Genomic DNA, 15,220 nt, shown 5'->3' with positions numbered 1-15,220 from the left:
TGGGGGGGATAGATGGGTTTGACTGACACGCCCAAACCATGTGGAAGGTGTCAGCCACCTCCCCACAGAACTGGCACGCGCCATCAAAGGATGTATTGAAATGTTTAAGCACCGCCGGGCACAGTACAGTGTTAGTAAGAATTTTGATGAGGAGGCGCTCGTCAGCGCGATCCAGACCCTTACAAGGGGCCGGGTAGCGCCGGTGCTCCTCCTTGTAGTAATCGGTGATTTGTTTGAATGTAATGGCCAGATTGTCTGATTGGGAGTACCCTTCCAAGGACAGGGAGATAGCCCGGGGAGAGAGTGCGCGGGCGGCCTGATCGGCCTGTTCGTTTCCCTGGAGTCCCTGGTGACCGGGGGCCCAAATCAGGTTGCGTGGAGTTGGATCTTCAGATCGACAGCTATATTCCAGTATGCGCCAGGCAAGCGGGGGAGCCCAGCCCAACTCGTAGTTCCGACAGGCCCCTCGCGAGTCGGTGATGATGTGTTTCGACTTGGGAGTAGTGAGAGCAAGAGCAATGGCAATCTCCTCCGCGTGTGTTGCGCTGTAGGCTTTGAAAGTGAGCCCGTTGACTGTGTTTGTGTTGTGTACGACTGCGGCCGTGTACCACACCCCGTGGTGTGGGCCGGCAACGTCCACGTAATACACATGTTGTTGGTTACCATAGTATCGCGCCAACGCTTCCGCGCGCGCCTGGCGACGACCGCTATGGTCTTCTCTGGACATGTTGCGGGGAAGGGGTCGGACCCGGAGGGCGCGTCTCCAGGGTGCTGGCACTCTCTCCCTTTCCTCAATATGGTAGTCATGTTTGATGTGTAGCCGGTCCAAGAGGCGGCGACCGGACGTGGTCTGTGCAAGACGCGTGTATTGGTTGACTAAGTGGGCCTCTCGAAGCTCCCGAAATGTGTTCACCACGCCCAAGGCCAGAAGTCGCTGGTTGGACGTGGTGACCGGGAGGTCGAGAGCCCGCTTGATGACTTTCCGGTGGATGACCTCCAGTTGGTCATCATCATGTTTGCGCAGGTGCAAGTAGGGGGTTGAGTAGAGGATTCTACTCGTTACGAAAGCATGGGCAAGCCGCAGTGCATCCTTGCTTCGTAATCCGCCCCGCTTGTTGGAGACCCGGCGGACCATGCGGCCCACCTGGTCTCCCACCGTGCGAAGTTTGGCTAGGGTGGTGTCGACTCTGCGTTGGTGGTGTATGAAGAGACCAAGGACGCGGATCTCCTTGGACTCCCGGATCGGTCCCGAGGGGAGACTGATGCAAAGCGGGGTTGTGTCCCGAGGGGAGGGACGTATGTGCACAAATTCTGATTTCGACGGGGCGCACTGGAGTCCGCAGTAGGCCGCGTAGTCGTCGACTAGGGTCGCCGCTGCTTGCAGGCAGGATTCCATGTGGCCCAGGTTACCTTGCGTGGCCCAGATTGTAATGTCATCCGCATAAAGAGCGTGATGTATCCCGGGCAAAGAGGACAATTTGGAGGGAAGATGAAGCATTGCCAAATTGAAGAGGAGGGGAGACAGGACCGCGCCTTGAGGTGTTCCCCTCGAGCCGATGGTGTATGGCCCGTGTTCCGCATCTTGTATGCGTATGTAGGCTTGACGGTCTGTAAGAAATTGTTTTATGTAGTTGAATGTTTTATGGCCACAGTTGGTGTTACTGAGGTGGTCCAGGATTACTTCGTGTTTGACGTTGTCGAATGCGCCTTTAAGATCCAAGGCCAGGACCACCTTGTCGTTGTGGGGACATTCGACAGGATCTAAGATGTCGTGGTGAAGCTGCAGAAGTATATCCTGTGCAGACTTGTGAGGGCGAAAACCGAACATGGTGTCCGCGAAAGTGTGCTGTGTTTCTAGAAAATCGGAGAGTCTGTCGCGCACCATCGTCTCCATCAGCTTGCCGACACAAGACGTGAGGGAGATGGGGCGAAGGTTCTCCACATCAATAGGTTTGCCGGCTTTCGGAATAAAGGTCACGAGAGCCGATTTCCAATCGAGAGGGAGAGGAGTCTCTCCGTCCCAAATGCTATTGATGTATTTGAGGAGCGCGGCGTAGGCTGCGTCGGGAAGGTTGGCCAAGAGCTTGACCGTAACCTTGTCGCGCCCGGGTGCAGTACCCCGCTTCATTTTGCTCAAGGCCGCCCGGAGGTCGTGGAGCTGGAACGGCTTGTCCAGCTCCGTGTTCTCTTCGCCTGCATACGAGTACGCCGCCTGCCGGGGGTCCTTAGTGGTGCACAGGTAGCGATCCCTGAGCGTGTGCGCTAGTTGTTTTGTCGTTCCTGTAAAGTTGTGCAAGGCCCTATGTAATTGGCGTTGGGTTTCCGTGCGTGTTTGTATTGGATCGATGAGAGCGCGGAACAGGCGCCACGTGTTGCGGCCAGACATCTGGCGAGCAGCCGCGTTGCACCGGTCCACCCAGTTAGTGTCGGCTAGCTGAGTGGCATATTCCGCTGCCTGTTGTGTGAGTTCCAGGATGCGGTTCTTTAGGCGTCTGTTATGTTTCTGTTTCTTCCATCGCTTCGTGAGGCTGCGACGGGCCTCCCAAAGGTGGAGAAGGTGGTTGTCCACGTCTGTTTGTGTTTCTGTAAGCTGTATCTGCTGTTCGTGTTGTGTAAGTGTAGAAGTGAGCGATCTGGACCAGGCGTCGTATCCCGACTGGAGGGGGTCTACAATAGGTAGAGAGGTGCGGAAAGTCGTCCAGTCAGGGATACGAGCTTGTTTTAGTGGGCGTTTCAGGGGACGCATGTAAATGGTTGTGTTGATTATACAGTGATCACTACCTAGAGTGTCCTCTGTATTCAGCCAGTCGGCATGTCGTATGTTGCGTGTAAATGTGAGGTCCGGGCAAGTATCTCGTTGAATGGAATTGCCGACACGTGTTGGGTTGGCGGGGTCAGTGTGCAGGGTGAGTCCAAGTGTGGAAAGAAGTTCCGCAAGCTTCCTCCCACGCCTGTCCTCCCGGGGGTATCCCCATAGCCTGCTCGGGGCGTTGAAATCGCCGACGATTAGGAGGGGATCCCTACCCGCCACCTGCATAGCTTGAGTGAAAATTTCATTGAACGTGACGTTGTTAAGTTTCGGTGGGCAGTAAATATTTAGAATGTGTACAGGTGGGTCAGACCGCTTTAGGGGCAGCACTGAAACCATCGTGTATGGGAAAGACGGTGTTGTGGGAAGTGTGACCTCCTGCGCAGTGTATCGCTTGTGAACAAGTATACATGTCTGCGGGTTGTGTTGAAATGTAGTGTAGTTTGTTAGTTTGGCACCGGCGCCGGGTTCCTGAAGGGCAACCACGGCGACGAGGAACTCAAAGGTCTCAAGATAGAGGCGGAGATGAGTCCGCTTCTTGTGGTCCTTGAGACCTCGGCAGTTCCACTGCGTTAGTGTAAGCGGCTGAGTTGTTCTTGCTCGCGACTTAGGGTTGGGGGCCATGGTCGGAGGCGGAGGGTGGGGTCACGTTGTTAAGACTCCCCAGTCCGCTAGTGCCCGGCGCAGACGTGCAGGAGTCTTCCGAAAAGTCAAACTCATCGGGAATAGCTCTATTGAATTTTGAGGGGCGGTTAGCGTCCCTGATGGGTCCTACGCGTTTAAGGACGCGCGGATTATCTTTTATCCATTTTTGGATAATGTGCGTTACGGCTTGTGTCACCTGTGCGATGACACTCTCCACCTGACGCGCGATGGTGTCATGGATAATTTTGGGGAGGTCAGCCAATTGTGTTTCAATTGCGGTCACCCGGGTCTCCAGGGCCGCTGCGCGACTCTCCACAGGAGGAGGGATCTCCCTGTCTGTTATGTTTTCTGCCTCGTCGCTCGACGCTCGCTGGCTAGTTTTTCGTTTTGAGCTCGCAAGAGGGCGAGCTCGCGCTTGAGTTCCTGTGTCTCGGCGGTGCTGGTGGGGGAGGAGGGAGGAGGGGAAGGAGAGGAGGCGACCCTCGCCCAGCTGCCTACCTTGGGTTGGTTGCAGGCGGCGCCGCCAGATGAAGCGCTGAGAGCTGGGAACTCCGCTGCTCCGGGTGGTGGCGTTACTGTTGCTGTCTTGCCAGGGGGAGGCATCACGCCACGCCGTGGCGTCTTCTGGTTGTTTCGCTGCCGCCCTCCCCGTGTAGCGCCGGCATTGGCTCCCTTGGGTGGCGTCCTGGGCCCTGGCTGCGGCAACTTGATGAATTTCGCGGTGCATTCGCGGGAGCTGGTGAGGTGCGGGCCCCCGCAGATTAAACAGATAGGATTGCAGACGTGGGGGGCCATCCCCTCAGTACCAAGCCCCACGTTTTGGCCACAAAGGCCGCATCTTTCCTTGACCGGGGTGGGACAGTTGTCCACCCGGTGCCCCAGTGTGCCGCAACGGTAGCACGCTGGCACTGTTTTTTTGTACTCCTTGACGGGAGTCAGTTCTGCGTTATAGTGGACGTAACGCGGAACAGTGCGTCCCTCGAAAGTCAGCACAGCTACGTTTGATTGTCCCAGCTTGCGCACATGAACTAGTTCACCACCGCGCCACTGCACATTATCTTTTAGTGACTCACTGGTTTCTAAGTTGTGAACAGATATCACACCGCGACACACATCACCGGTGAGCTTGAGGTGGCCGTGAAATGCGAGCGATCCTCTGCTGGTGTTAAGTTGAATGTCCGTGAGGAGCTTTTTAACCACTTCTGGGTTCTGCGTGCCACAGACGATGATGTTCTGTTCCCAATTTGGTGAAATGGTGATGGTGTTCATGTGCTGCCTACCGATGAGTTGCGAAATGGCAGCGCCGAGCTCACCTTGCTGGAAGGCCGTCTTGAGGGAGACCGTACTGCGTGGCTGCAGCACGACCACGTAGTCGTCAGGGTCCATCCTGACCGTTGGCTTGGGAGTCCACTTCGAGACTGGTGAAGAAGTCTTCTGTGGAGGTGCAGAAGACGGAGCGCGAGCGTCTCCCGTTGCTGAATTGTTGAGAGGAGTCTTGGGTGTTGCCGCTCCTCGTGCGTTCTGCCGGCGGCGGCGCCGGCTCTCAACGACTTGGAAAAGGGCAGCTTGCTGCGCCGAAATGGTGGATGGGCCGTCCTCTGGCTGGCTTACAGGGACAGATGACCACGACAGAGTCGTGGGGTCGTATCCGCGTTGTTCAGGTAGAGCCATGTTGAGAGGTTGGCCGGCAGGCGTCTCCGCAGCCAGCGGCGGAGGAGCCGGAGCCGTTAGGCTTAGCTCGACCGCTACGTGGTGATGCGGAGGATTGCTCGAAATGGCCGAAAATTCAGCGTACCTGGGTGTGATCGGGTTCTCCAGGATCCTGCTGACTTCACGGTATCAGTCGCACAGGTTTGATAGGCGTTACATCAGGTTACCGCGGTTCCAGCCGAGAAATCGACGGAGCCGATGCACCACGCGTCCGATCACTCCGCGCTCCGAAATGCAGGACGATGCAGAAGCGTACGTGGACACGACGAGACGCAGGCCTCACAAGAATGTGTATGTAGCGCGTTCGAAACTGTCTATAGGCGAAAGCGTTTTCCGCACCACTTTGCCTATGTGACACTGCTGAAGTCACCACTGGATTACGTCACACATAACTGATTACGAAGTAATGACAAATTACTAATTAGTGACTAATTGCTGATTATTGACTAAATACTAATTAACTGCTAATTAATGACGCTTAAGCTTCGCCTTTAAGAGTGGAACGCGACAGTGTGTTGTAACGCTGCCAGGCAGTCCACGGAACGTTACCCGTTCGGCGCGATGCCTTGCCCTTTGAACGCGACGCTTTTTGAGGAAAGGAAATGGCGCAGCAATTCTCTGTCATCTCGGTGGACACCCGAACCGCACCCTAGAGGAAGGGAGGGACGCCACCACGCGTTCGGTGCGATGCCTTGCCCTTTGAACGCGACGCTTTTTGAGGAAAGGAAATGACGCAGTGTGCTGTGCGATGTCAGTGCACGTTAAAGAACCCCAGGTGGTCGAAATTTCCGGAGCCCTTCACTACGGCGTCTCTCATAGCCTCAGTCGCTTTGGGACGTTAGACCCCAATAAACCAAACCAAATGGCGCAGTAATTCTGTCAACTCGGTGGACACTCAACCGCACCGTACAGGAAGGGAGGAACGCCACCACCCGTTCGGCGCGAAGCTACCGGCGCTTGTATGCCGGTCCTGTAGGAGGGCTTAGAGAGTCTCGTTAAATCTCGTACGGTGCCCGGATGTTCTCGTTTCAGTGCCCGGATGAGTGGAATTCAGTGCCCGGAGGTTGGCTTTCGGTCTCGGCGTGACGTCGCTGCCGACAACGGGAGCTAAAAGCATTTCATGCTTAAAGGGCAACTGCAGCACTTTTTTGAGAATTTCGTGATATTCAAGGATTCAAATCTATATTGGTTGTAGGTAAAGTATGCCAAGTGTTTTCGCACTAGCATTTAAAATAGTGACGTAATCGACGATTGACTCTTGCGCTTCTCCTCAATGCAACAGAGGACTGCATGGAAACTCAGCGTGACGTCACGAAAGGTATGATTTCAAATTACCGCTGTCGTCAGCCACACTCTGCCCTGACTCGTTAGACGCTGCCAAACAACTCTCGGCAGGGTTCACCTTCGGTGGCGTTGGTTTTTTTCCTTTAAAGCAGGCGTTTGTGTGTTGGAAATGTACCGATACCTTCGATGACGTCATCATGCGCCCCCCCACTTGGCGTTGTGCGCTGCGGAGAAGCTTGAAGGGCGTCCGGATTTTAATCGGCGATTACTTCACTATTTCAAGTGCAAGCCCAAAAAGACTTCGCATGCTTTACGTGCAGGTTTCACACATTCGACCCTCTTAAGCTCGTTGATTTCTAAAACCTATGCTGTTTCCCTTTAATACCGTGTCGATGCACATGTTACGCTGGGATTTGCGACTCTGGTGGCAACCAGACCAGATTCCCACTTCTTAGAGGAAAATGACGTCCCCAGATCAGATAATTTCCATTGGCTAGAGGAAGTGACGCAATCAGAACGAAACTATCGGTAAAGGCGTCAACATTTTCTGATGCTATCGCATTGCAACACATAAGGTAATTAGGCGTCCGTGCGAAATTTTTATTTCTAACGTGTACCGGCTGGGAACCATCCTGTCAGGTGCCCACCCATTGTGAGGGTTGTGGTCATCATCCTCATCACCATCATTGTGTAGAGTTTTCTTCGTCCCCAAGAGTCGACAAAGTGATAGCGATAGCTATGTCACAAAACCTCATTTCCCTCAAATTAGCGCCGACTCCCAAGTGCACCATAATATCATTCTTATAGTTCTTGACGATGCGCCGCTCATGTTAAAGAAAAACAGTGGACAGCCACCCACATACAACAACAGAAAAAAGATAGAGGTCGCTTTTCAGCCGTTGTTCAGAAGATTTAAAGCGCGAATTGTCGAACGCAACTGAAAACGGCTTGGATATATAGTTGGTGATACATGCTTTCATTCAGCGCGGTGCTAGGTGCTACACCAACGCAACAGGAAAAAAAAATCGCGGACAACACAAACTTCTCGCACACCTGAAACTATTTTTAATGAAGTAAACATGCCTATAGATTGCATATTCAACCCTCGTTGGGTATATCGCCGTGCCACTGGTATCCACTGCGTGCAAGATGGACCGGGCAAAGCGTTAATCCGCATCAGATGCTGTTCGTTTTGCTCATTTGTTCTGAACATTGCGTGCGTATAGGATGCAATGTCTTCACTTAGGCGCCCTGCGCAAGTGTGAAGAGTCCTCAGACACCGTTCTCCGTGGTAGGGTCCTTGTGTCCCAACTCATAGTCGCAGGAAGGTGAGGGACAACAGGCCGGAAACGGATCTCCACTTCCGCGCTCCACTTTACATTGTGGCCCTCGAACCTCAAGCGGAACACACCTGCGGAGCACACTTTCGTAGATCAGAGTATGCCAGCTTGTAGGCGTGGGACACAAGATAACACCGTGTATTAAACACAGGAAGCGGTACCACATCATGAGCGTAAGCCTGAGTCAGTTCTTTCGGCACCATATGCCACACTTTGGTGCTGATCCCTATCAGAAAAGGCGTAGGTCAAAGCTTTGCAGCCGCCTTCTCTCTTTCGTACCCACCTGTAGCCAGTATCATGCGGTAAATGAGCAACAATAGTAATAACTGTTTTCCTCCATCCAGGACAGAAGCCAACAGTCAACGATACCAAGGAGCATAGGGGATTTTTTTAAATTTGTGATGTTTATAAACGGGAGATGAACAGGGCAATTATTTTTTAGGAACATAACTGATGAGAAAATCAGAACAAAATACAACCACACAGCGTCAGTGGGATTCGAACCCACGACCTCCGAATCACTCGTTTTGAACAGCCAAACAGACATCTATCTTCGCCTGAATCATACAATCTGAGTGGGGTCGTGCGGGTACCCACGGGCGTGTCCCGAATTCCTTCTTAATAATAAAGTTTCTTTCTTTCTCTCTCATTCGTCTCAACCTATTACCCACATGGTTACCTGCAGCGTGCCCACAATACTACCGTACACACACTGATAAGAAAGACGCCTATCATCAGCCTTCAAGCCGCCAGCTCTCAAGTATCAGCTCAAGTAACGCTCAGGTTAGTTCTTTAAGACTAGCCCAATGATATTCGCGAGGCTAGAAGGTAGGCTTTTGCACTGAATAAAACTAGCAAGTGCATAAGTGGCATTTTCTGTTTTTAACCATGCTTGTATGCATGACCCTCGTAACAATACGGTGGCAAACGACACTCAATAAAACTTCAGATTCTTCACACTACGCATAAACGACCATAGTTGGCGCCCTCCGTGGCTTGGCCTCTAGTGCGCTCCAGGTATGTACAGGGTCTGTTCTGAAAGTAGTAGGACTGGTTTTTTTTTGGGGGGCTAACGGGCGGACAAGAGGGAATACTGGAGAAAATCGGCAGTCGGCTCTCGGCCGTTGAAGCGAGCAGGTCGCTTGTACTGTGTACCCCTGTCGAAACGTCTCGTCACGCAGAATCATAGAGCATTAACTGGATCAGTGATACGCGATCAAATTTTGTGTAAATCTTAGTAAAACGGGCAAAGAGGCGACATTATTAGAGAGGCCTACAGTGACGCTGCCATGGGTAGATCAGGTGTTTTTTGAGTGGCACAAGCTGTTCCGAAAAGGTCAGGAAAGAGTGGAAGACGACGACCGCTCCGGACGCCCTTCGGCCAGCAAGCCCAATGAAAATGTGTAGCGAGTGAACCATTTACTGAATAGTGATTGTAGGATGAGTATCAGAATGATTGTTGATGACTTGAGCATTCCTCGGACCCAAGTTTTTGAGATCGTGACAGAAAACTTAGCCATGAGGAAAGTGTGCGTGAAGTTGGTGCCGGGACTGTTGTCAGAGGAGCAAAAGGCCAACCGGGAAGTGATCTGCCAGGATCTTCATCATGTGAATGAGGACCCCGATTTTTGGCCGAGAACAAGGCGGCAACGCTGCCTCAGGCCCCCTACAGCCCCGACTTTGCCCCACCAGACTTTATTTTATTCCCGGCCGTGACGAGGGAGCTAAACAGCATTCCGGTCCAGGCGTTCCTGGAGGCGTACGAAAACTGGAAAACTCATTGTCAGCAGCGTGTAGGTGCGGAAGGGTGCTACTATGAAAAATTCTAATCGTTTGTACTATTCTCTTGAAAAAGTTTTATTTAAAAAAATGAGTCCTACTACTTTCAGAACAGACCATGTATATCTACAGACAGCTGAACACACACCTCCACCAACGCCCTCAACTGCACGTCCTTCTGGAACCGGCCTTTGGCCTCCGGAGCATCGAGGAATACGAGCATGCTTATGTCCTCGCTCGCAACACGTTCCCTGAGCAACAAACTCTCTTTCCCGGAAGACAACAAAGCCAATGCGTGCAAGCAGTGCACCAGGAACACACAGACCGTAAACTTAGCTAACTACGTCTCTCCCATAGCTTTCCACACCATTCCTCCCCGACCTCTTCCGGCACCTCACCAGGTGCGAGCTTAGTTGCATCCGACACAGGGCCGAACTGTTACAAGATGCATAGTTGTTAACTGGGCCAGAGAAGCCATAATGTGGTAGTTAACACAGACTATAACTAGGCAGCCAAAAGGACAAAATGGATGGGTTCACCCTGTCTTGTCTGTCCTGATCATAGCGCCCGAACATACTAATATATCTCCGCAAGCTTTGTAAACTCGCTTTGCTCTCTATGTTCCCAAACCTGTTTTATACCTTTGTATAAGGCGTGTACGGGAAAGTGTTGGTACAGGTGCGGACACAGAGCAAGGTATTCCGTTCTAAGTGCAATCATGTCTTCCCTGTCCGAAATTAAGGAACCTTTTTCGTATATGAGAAAACGCCATAGCGTCCACTACCAACACACCCATACCAGGCTGGAAAATTCAATTTGGCAACGCGTGGGAAATGTTAATAGACAGTAACGTGCTCTGTTCAATTTTCTCCACACCTGTACACCCGCACTAAAGAAAGTTTGTGGAAAGGATTTTCAACAAAGAAAACATAATTTAATCATTACTGCTGTGATACGGGAGTAATTGCTCATAAGCACCCACGCAAGAGCAGCCATATGCCTAGAACGGAATGTATAGAGCTTCCACAGAAATTTCGTAGTTGAATAAAAGGTCATCCTGATCCTGGGTTCGAACCCAGGACCGCCGTCTGCCTGGAGTAGTCAGTCTACCAACTGAGATAACCAGGACGGCTAGCAGACGACATTGCGAGAACAAACTGACCAACAACTCATCCAAAAAAATTTCGTACTTGAAGAAAAGGTCGTCCTTGTCTTGAGATCGAACCCGGGACCACCGTCTGCCTGGAGTAGTCAGTCTACCAACTGAGATAACTAGAACGGCTAGCAGACGACATTGCGAGAGCAAGCTGACCAACAACTCAAAGAGCGAACGGTGCTGGTGCAATGTCAAGGGGAATCCCCCAAGGTGACTCAGGGGGAATCCCCTAAACATTTGACCCATCACCACTGCTGCTTGCACCCTGGAATAATACAAATGCAGCCTAACTATGAGTACGCGGACTACATATCGCGCCATTATGTCTCAAGAAATACGCTCTGGACCAAGAGAAATTCATACCAGAGGCTATTCATACGGTTAGATTTCAGAGCACCGACGAATCTCTGTCGTCTGGTCTGTTTGTCTGGTTCACAGCTATATATGTTGGATAGCTGCGCGAGCTTCGGTACATTTTTCTAGTCTGCCGCTTGCTCTTTCGCGAGCCCAGCCTGCCTTTAGCATTAGATCGACTCTTGGCTCGTTTCCTCGCCCTCTTGGGTTTGAACACCGTCGAAGCAGCTCAAGGCCCAACAGAAGCGTCAGCGGTGCTTTCCTACCACCACGCCTTCTCCTGCGCGAAATAGAACAACAATGCGCGGTCAATTTATCCCACCACTCTATGCTCACCCTTCAGCGATAACCATTTCTTCGTCGGCCAAACACGTGTATGACATGCAGGGATCGGTGCTGTTGAAGACTTCCTTGTCCTTGATCTTCACAACTTTGCCGCCATCCGCCTCTGCCTTGAGTACACAGTATCCTTCCAAAAAGAAAGAATTAAAATGATGCACACCATTTTTCTAAAAAAAAAGAAGCTTCCAGCAAACATTACTCGACTAGAAAGGTCGCAATGGCTAAGCTATATCAAGGCAATTTCATACAATAAAACTTAAAGTTCAGCTTTTGTTTAGAACCGAGGTTCATGAAGAACTAGTTAATGCGTGCGCTACATAGCTTGACAGATCATATCGCGTTTGATGAGCCAAGCTCTGCTTGAACGTTTCGCAGCGAGAGCTACACTACGCCAGCTCTCCGAGCCTTCAGCGTGGCGCCTCTTGAACTCCGTGGCGGCGTCGTTGGTCACGTGGGCTGGTCACGTGGTGAGGAGCAGCTGCTGCTGCCGCCGGCAGCTGCAACAGCTGTGCGCATGCGCCGAGCCTAGTGGGGGGGAGGGGGTGGAGAAGGGGAGAGGGAACCACTCCAGCTATCGCGTCACTCCAGGTTTAACCAAAGCTAAACCACAGCAATTTTTTGTTTGAAAGCTTCACTTACCTGCCTCCACAGTTACGGGTACGGCACCACTTGTTTCGTGAGAGCTTGCGTAGACGGTTGCTAGCGTGAGAACTAGGCCGAAGGTGTGGGGTGGTAGCATTTAAGTTGAATGCGGAACAGCTGGAATGAGAAGAGAACACTCTGGCCAACATTTAAGACAAGGAAATGGAACGAAAGTAATGCGGAAGCCAATTTGATGAGGTGATCTAAATAAATAGCCTGGAACAGAGTAAATGAAAGCACGCCGATGCATTGTAGATTCCTCATTGTATCAAGCGACGAAGAAATCACTGCCTGTCATATCAGAATGAACACAATGCAATGAGACTCGCGGTTTCAAAGTTGTGCGTAATGTATTCTTCCGTCTCGTTATAGTGCGTTAGATTCTCTGCCCTTCCACAGCAATAATTTCTTGCCAAGAAAGCTCGAAGTGCTGAACAAATAGTGTGCAGACGGTCTGAATAATCGTCCTCCAGAAGCCGTTAACGAAGCGTCCTTCAAGAAATGAAAGAACGCAATTGTCTACAGTCGTCTAATCGTGGCGTCCAAAGTAATTGCTCAACAGGATCTTGTAGGGCAACGGTTGCCGCTACATTGCGGTTGGCAGTTCTGTGCTCAGAAGGGAGTGAAAAAGTTGAACTGAGACTCACAAATGTATGAAGACGGACAAGACCCCGTAGTTGGTTGGTTGGCTGGCCTCAAATAAAATGGCACATACCCACTACGGGGGAGTGGCCAAGACACAGGCGGTGAACTGCTGGAAATAGAAGCGTTTATATTGTTGTTGAGCTGGAAACATGAAGCGACAAGCATCATTTCTTCTTCTTTACAGCCATCAAGCAAGCGTGAAGAATTACTTGTCGTGGAGTGGCCGTATACAGGCACAAGCTTATCGTCTTAAAATTGCGTGATCCTCACAATCCTCACAATAGAGGAAACAGTGATTGCTGTTGGGGGGGGGGGGGGGGGATTGGCCAAGACACAAAAGACGACTGACAGGTGCTGAAATAAAATTAAATGAAAAATGATAGGAAAAAGGATAGGAAAAAATTATAGGAAAAATGATAGGAAAGGAGTTTCAGCCTTTTTCTTTCTTACGCGCCATCATCATCATCAACCTGACTATGCCCACCGCGGGGCAAAGGCCTCTCCCACGTCTCTACAATTAACCCTGTCCTTTGCGAAGCGAAAGGCAGGAGACTGGGCTGAACGCGCATCGCGAGCTGCTTGAATCCGCCTTGGTCATGTCTCACGGAGCTTAAAGGGGCTCTGAAAGGGACTGCCGTAAAGTTGCGGTATGCCTGGCATATGTTAAAGGACGCCACTTCACGAATATCCTCAAGCAAGAATTTCTTTTTCCGCTTCGAGGTGTTGACCAATTCGGTCTCGCCCTGTGATATACTTGCTGTCCGCTTCTGTTAGTTTAGTATGTAGAGCGACTTAGCTCAATTGGTTAGCTAAGTTGAAGGGGTGGGGGGGGGGGGGGTCAATCCCCGGACCAGCATAGCTTTTGTATGGCTTCGCTTGGGTGGATGCTAATGAGCAGATATTCCCTTGTTACCCTTGGCTTACAATGCTTGGACGCAGGCTAGTTGTACGACACTGACACTTCAATATCTTGCGCAGCCCTCGACAGTGAATTCAAATTTTCGTTCTCGAACATTTAGCACTTACACTTAGTTGGTCTCAAAGCTCCTGTGTCCCCATCTGGGGTTGCGCAAGCTCTGTAAAGCATTGCTTAAGCTCTCTTCTCAAGATAAGTACTTGGTTATAGGGGCCCTGAAGAGCACATCAACTCACTCAATAATGCGATGAACACCTGACCCAAATAATTTGCCGCCGCGGTGGCTAAGGGGTTATGGCGCTCGGGTGCTGACCCGAAATACGCGGGTTCCATCCCGGCCGCGCCGGTCGAATTTCGATGGAGGCGAAATTCCGGAGGCCCTCGTACTGTTCGATGTCAGTGCACGTTAAAGACCCCAGGTGGTCGAAATTTCCGGAGCCCTCCACTACGGCGTCCCTCATAGCCTGAGTCGCCTTGGGACGTTGATCCCCATAAACCATAAACCAAATAATGCACTTTTACACACAGCAGAGAACCCAAAATTGCGCGCAAAAGTTGACAAGCCCTTACCCAGAATATTAACTCTATGCCCTTCCCGGAGACATTTTCATGTTCGCACCCTCCTCCGACGCACGCTCCTGCGTCAGAGATGTCTATTGGTTACATTCTTTCAGACGTCAGGCAGCTGCCATGGCCGCGGCCAGTAAGCCGCAGTGCTCCCGGGATCGAACCCGCGTATTTCGGGTCAGCAGCCGAGCGCCAAAACCACTGAGCCACCGCGGCAACAGAACTGGGAATTGTTCCCCTAGTTAGGCTAGCTAAGGTTTCCACCAAGGCGCTCCTTTCTCAAACAAAAATGACGCCCTTGTTCTTTCCTAGTTATCAAAATAAACATGCAGATATGCTTACTAAATAGGAATTTCCGACGTGCAGCGAGCTCCAAATACAGCGTGAGAATGGGGCGCGCGTGTATAGACCTCCTCCATGTTTGCAAACAAGCGAGGTGGCGCTGCAGTCGCTAATGGGCTCGCGGTAGGCAAGAGGCCAGGGAGTGGCGTCGAGTTGAGGGGGTGCATCGCCGGTTTTCAAGGCTTGTAGGCGCGTTTTGAGTTTCTGAGAATCATAGCAATGGTTGACGCTTTCAACTTTGTATTCCTCGAAGTACACGGGCTGGCGTTGGCCATCTACGGCGTATTTCGCCACAGTGTATTACATTATTGCTGGAAAGCGTTTCTGTAGTTGGTTTCTACCGTAGGCATTGAATAAAAGAATAAGTTTTTGACACTCTGCACTGGCCAGGATGATTTTACCTCGAAACAGTAGTAAGGGAAGCACTGGCGTTTTTTCGGCAGAGCGGACGTGCGCTCATCGTCTGTTGACACACGTGTCCCGCAGTGCGAAAAGTGGGGACAGCGTCGATCGTGTCCCGATCTCATCTGTCTCGCGTAACCACTGTTTTTAGCCGTCAGATCAGGCACCAGCCAGGCCGACTTCTCCCCTTCTTAAACTGGTCGATTTGGTGAAAAGTATGGACTCCTGAAATTATTCATAAATTTACGGTTTTAATATCCGTCGTTGTCAAAAATCGTGAGGTAATG

The 15,220-nt window shown here is 51.3% G+C and overlaps 1 protein-coding gene across 1 annotated transcript; it reads right to left on the bottom strand.

Moving 5' to 3' along the window:
• Positions 1 to 7,720: 7,720 nt before the first annotated feature.
• LOC149336244 (uncharacterized) lies at positions 7,721 to 12,158 on the bottom strand. Its single transcript, XM_089554101.1, has 3 exons — positions 12,059 to 12,158; positions 11,414 to 11,546; positions 7,721 to 7,859 (listed from the first exon to the last, which is right to left on the bottom strand). Exons 1-3 carry the CDS (start codon positions 12,156 to 12,158, stop codon positions 7,721 to 7,723), a joined length of 372 nt encoding a protein of 123 aa, XP_089410227.1.
• Between the last annotated feature and the right edge of the window lie 3,062 nt (positions 12,159 to 15,220).

The sequence above is a fragment of the Amblyomma mixtum genome, chromosome 7, assembly GCF_055824585.1.
Source record: "Amblyomma mixtum isolate Tamu chromosome 7, ASM5582458v1, whole genome shotgun sequence".
Taxonomy (NCBI): Eukaryota; Metazoa; Arthropoda; class Arachnida; order Ixodida; family Ixodidae; genus Amblyomma; species Amblyomma mixtum.
This window is presented reverse-complemented; position numbering and strand designations above follow the sequence as displayed.

Excerpts from the sequence above, each read along its gene's own strand:
- LOC149336244 (XM_089554101.1), bottom strand. The coding sequence starts at position 12,158 with ATGCTACCACCCCACACCTTCGGCCTAGTTCTCACGCTAGCAACCGTC. Across the intron at positions 11,547-12,058 it reads ACCCGTAACTGTGGAGGCAG|GATACTGTGTACTCAAGGCA; the intron begins GTAAGTGAAGCT and ends TCTTTTTGGAAG. Across the intron at positions 7,860-11,413 it reads GAAATGGTTATCGCTGAAGG|GTGTGTTCCGCTTGAGGTTC; the intron begins GTGAGCATAGAG and ends TGTGCTCCGCAG.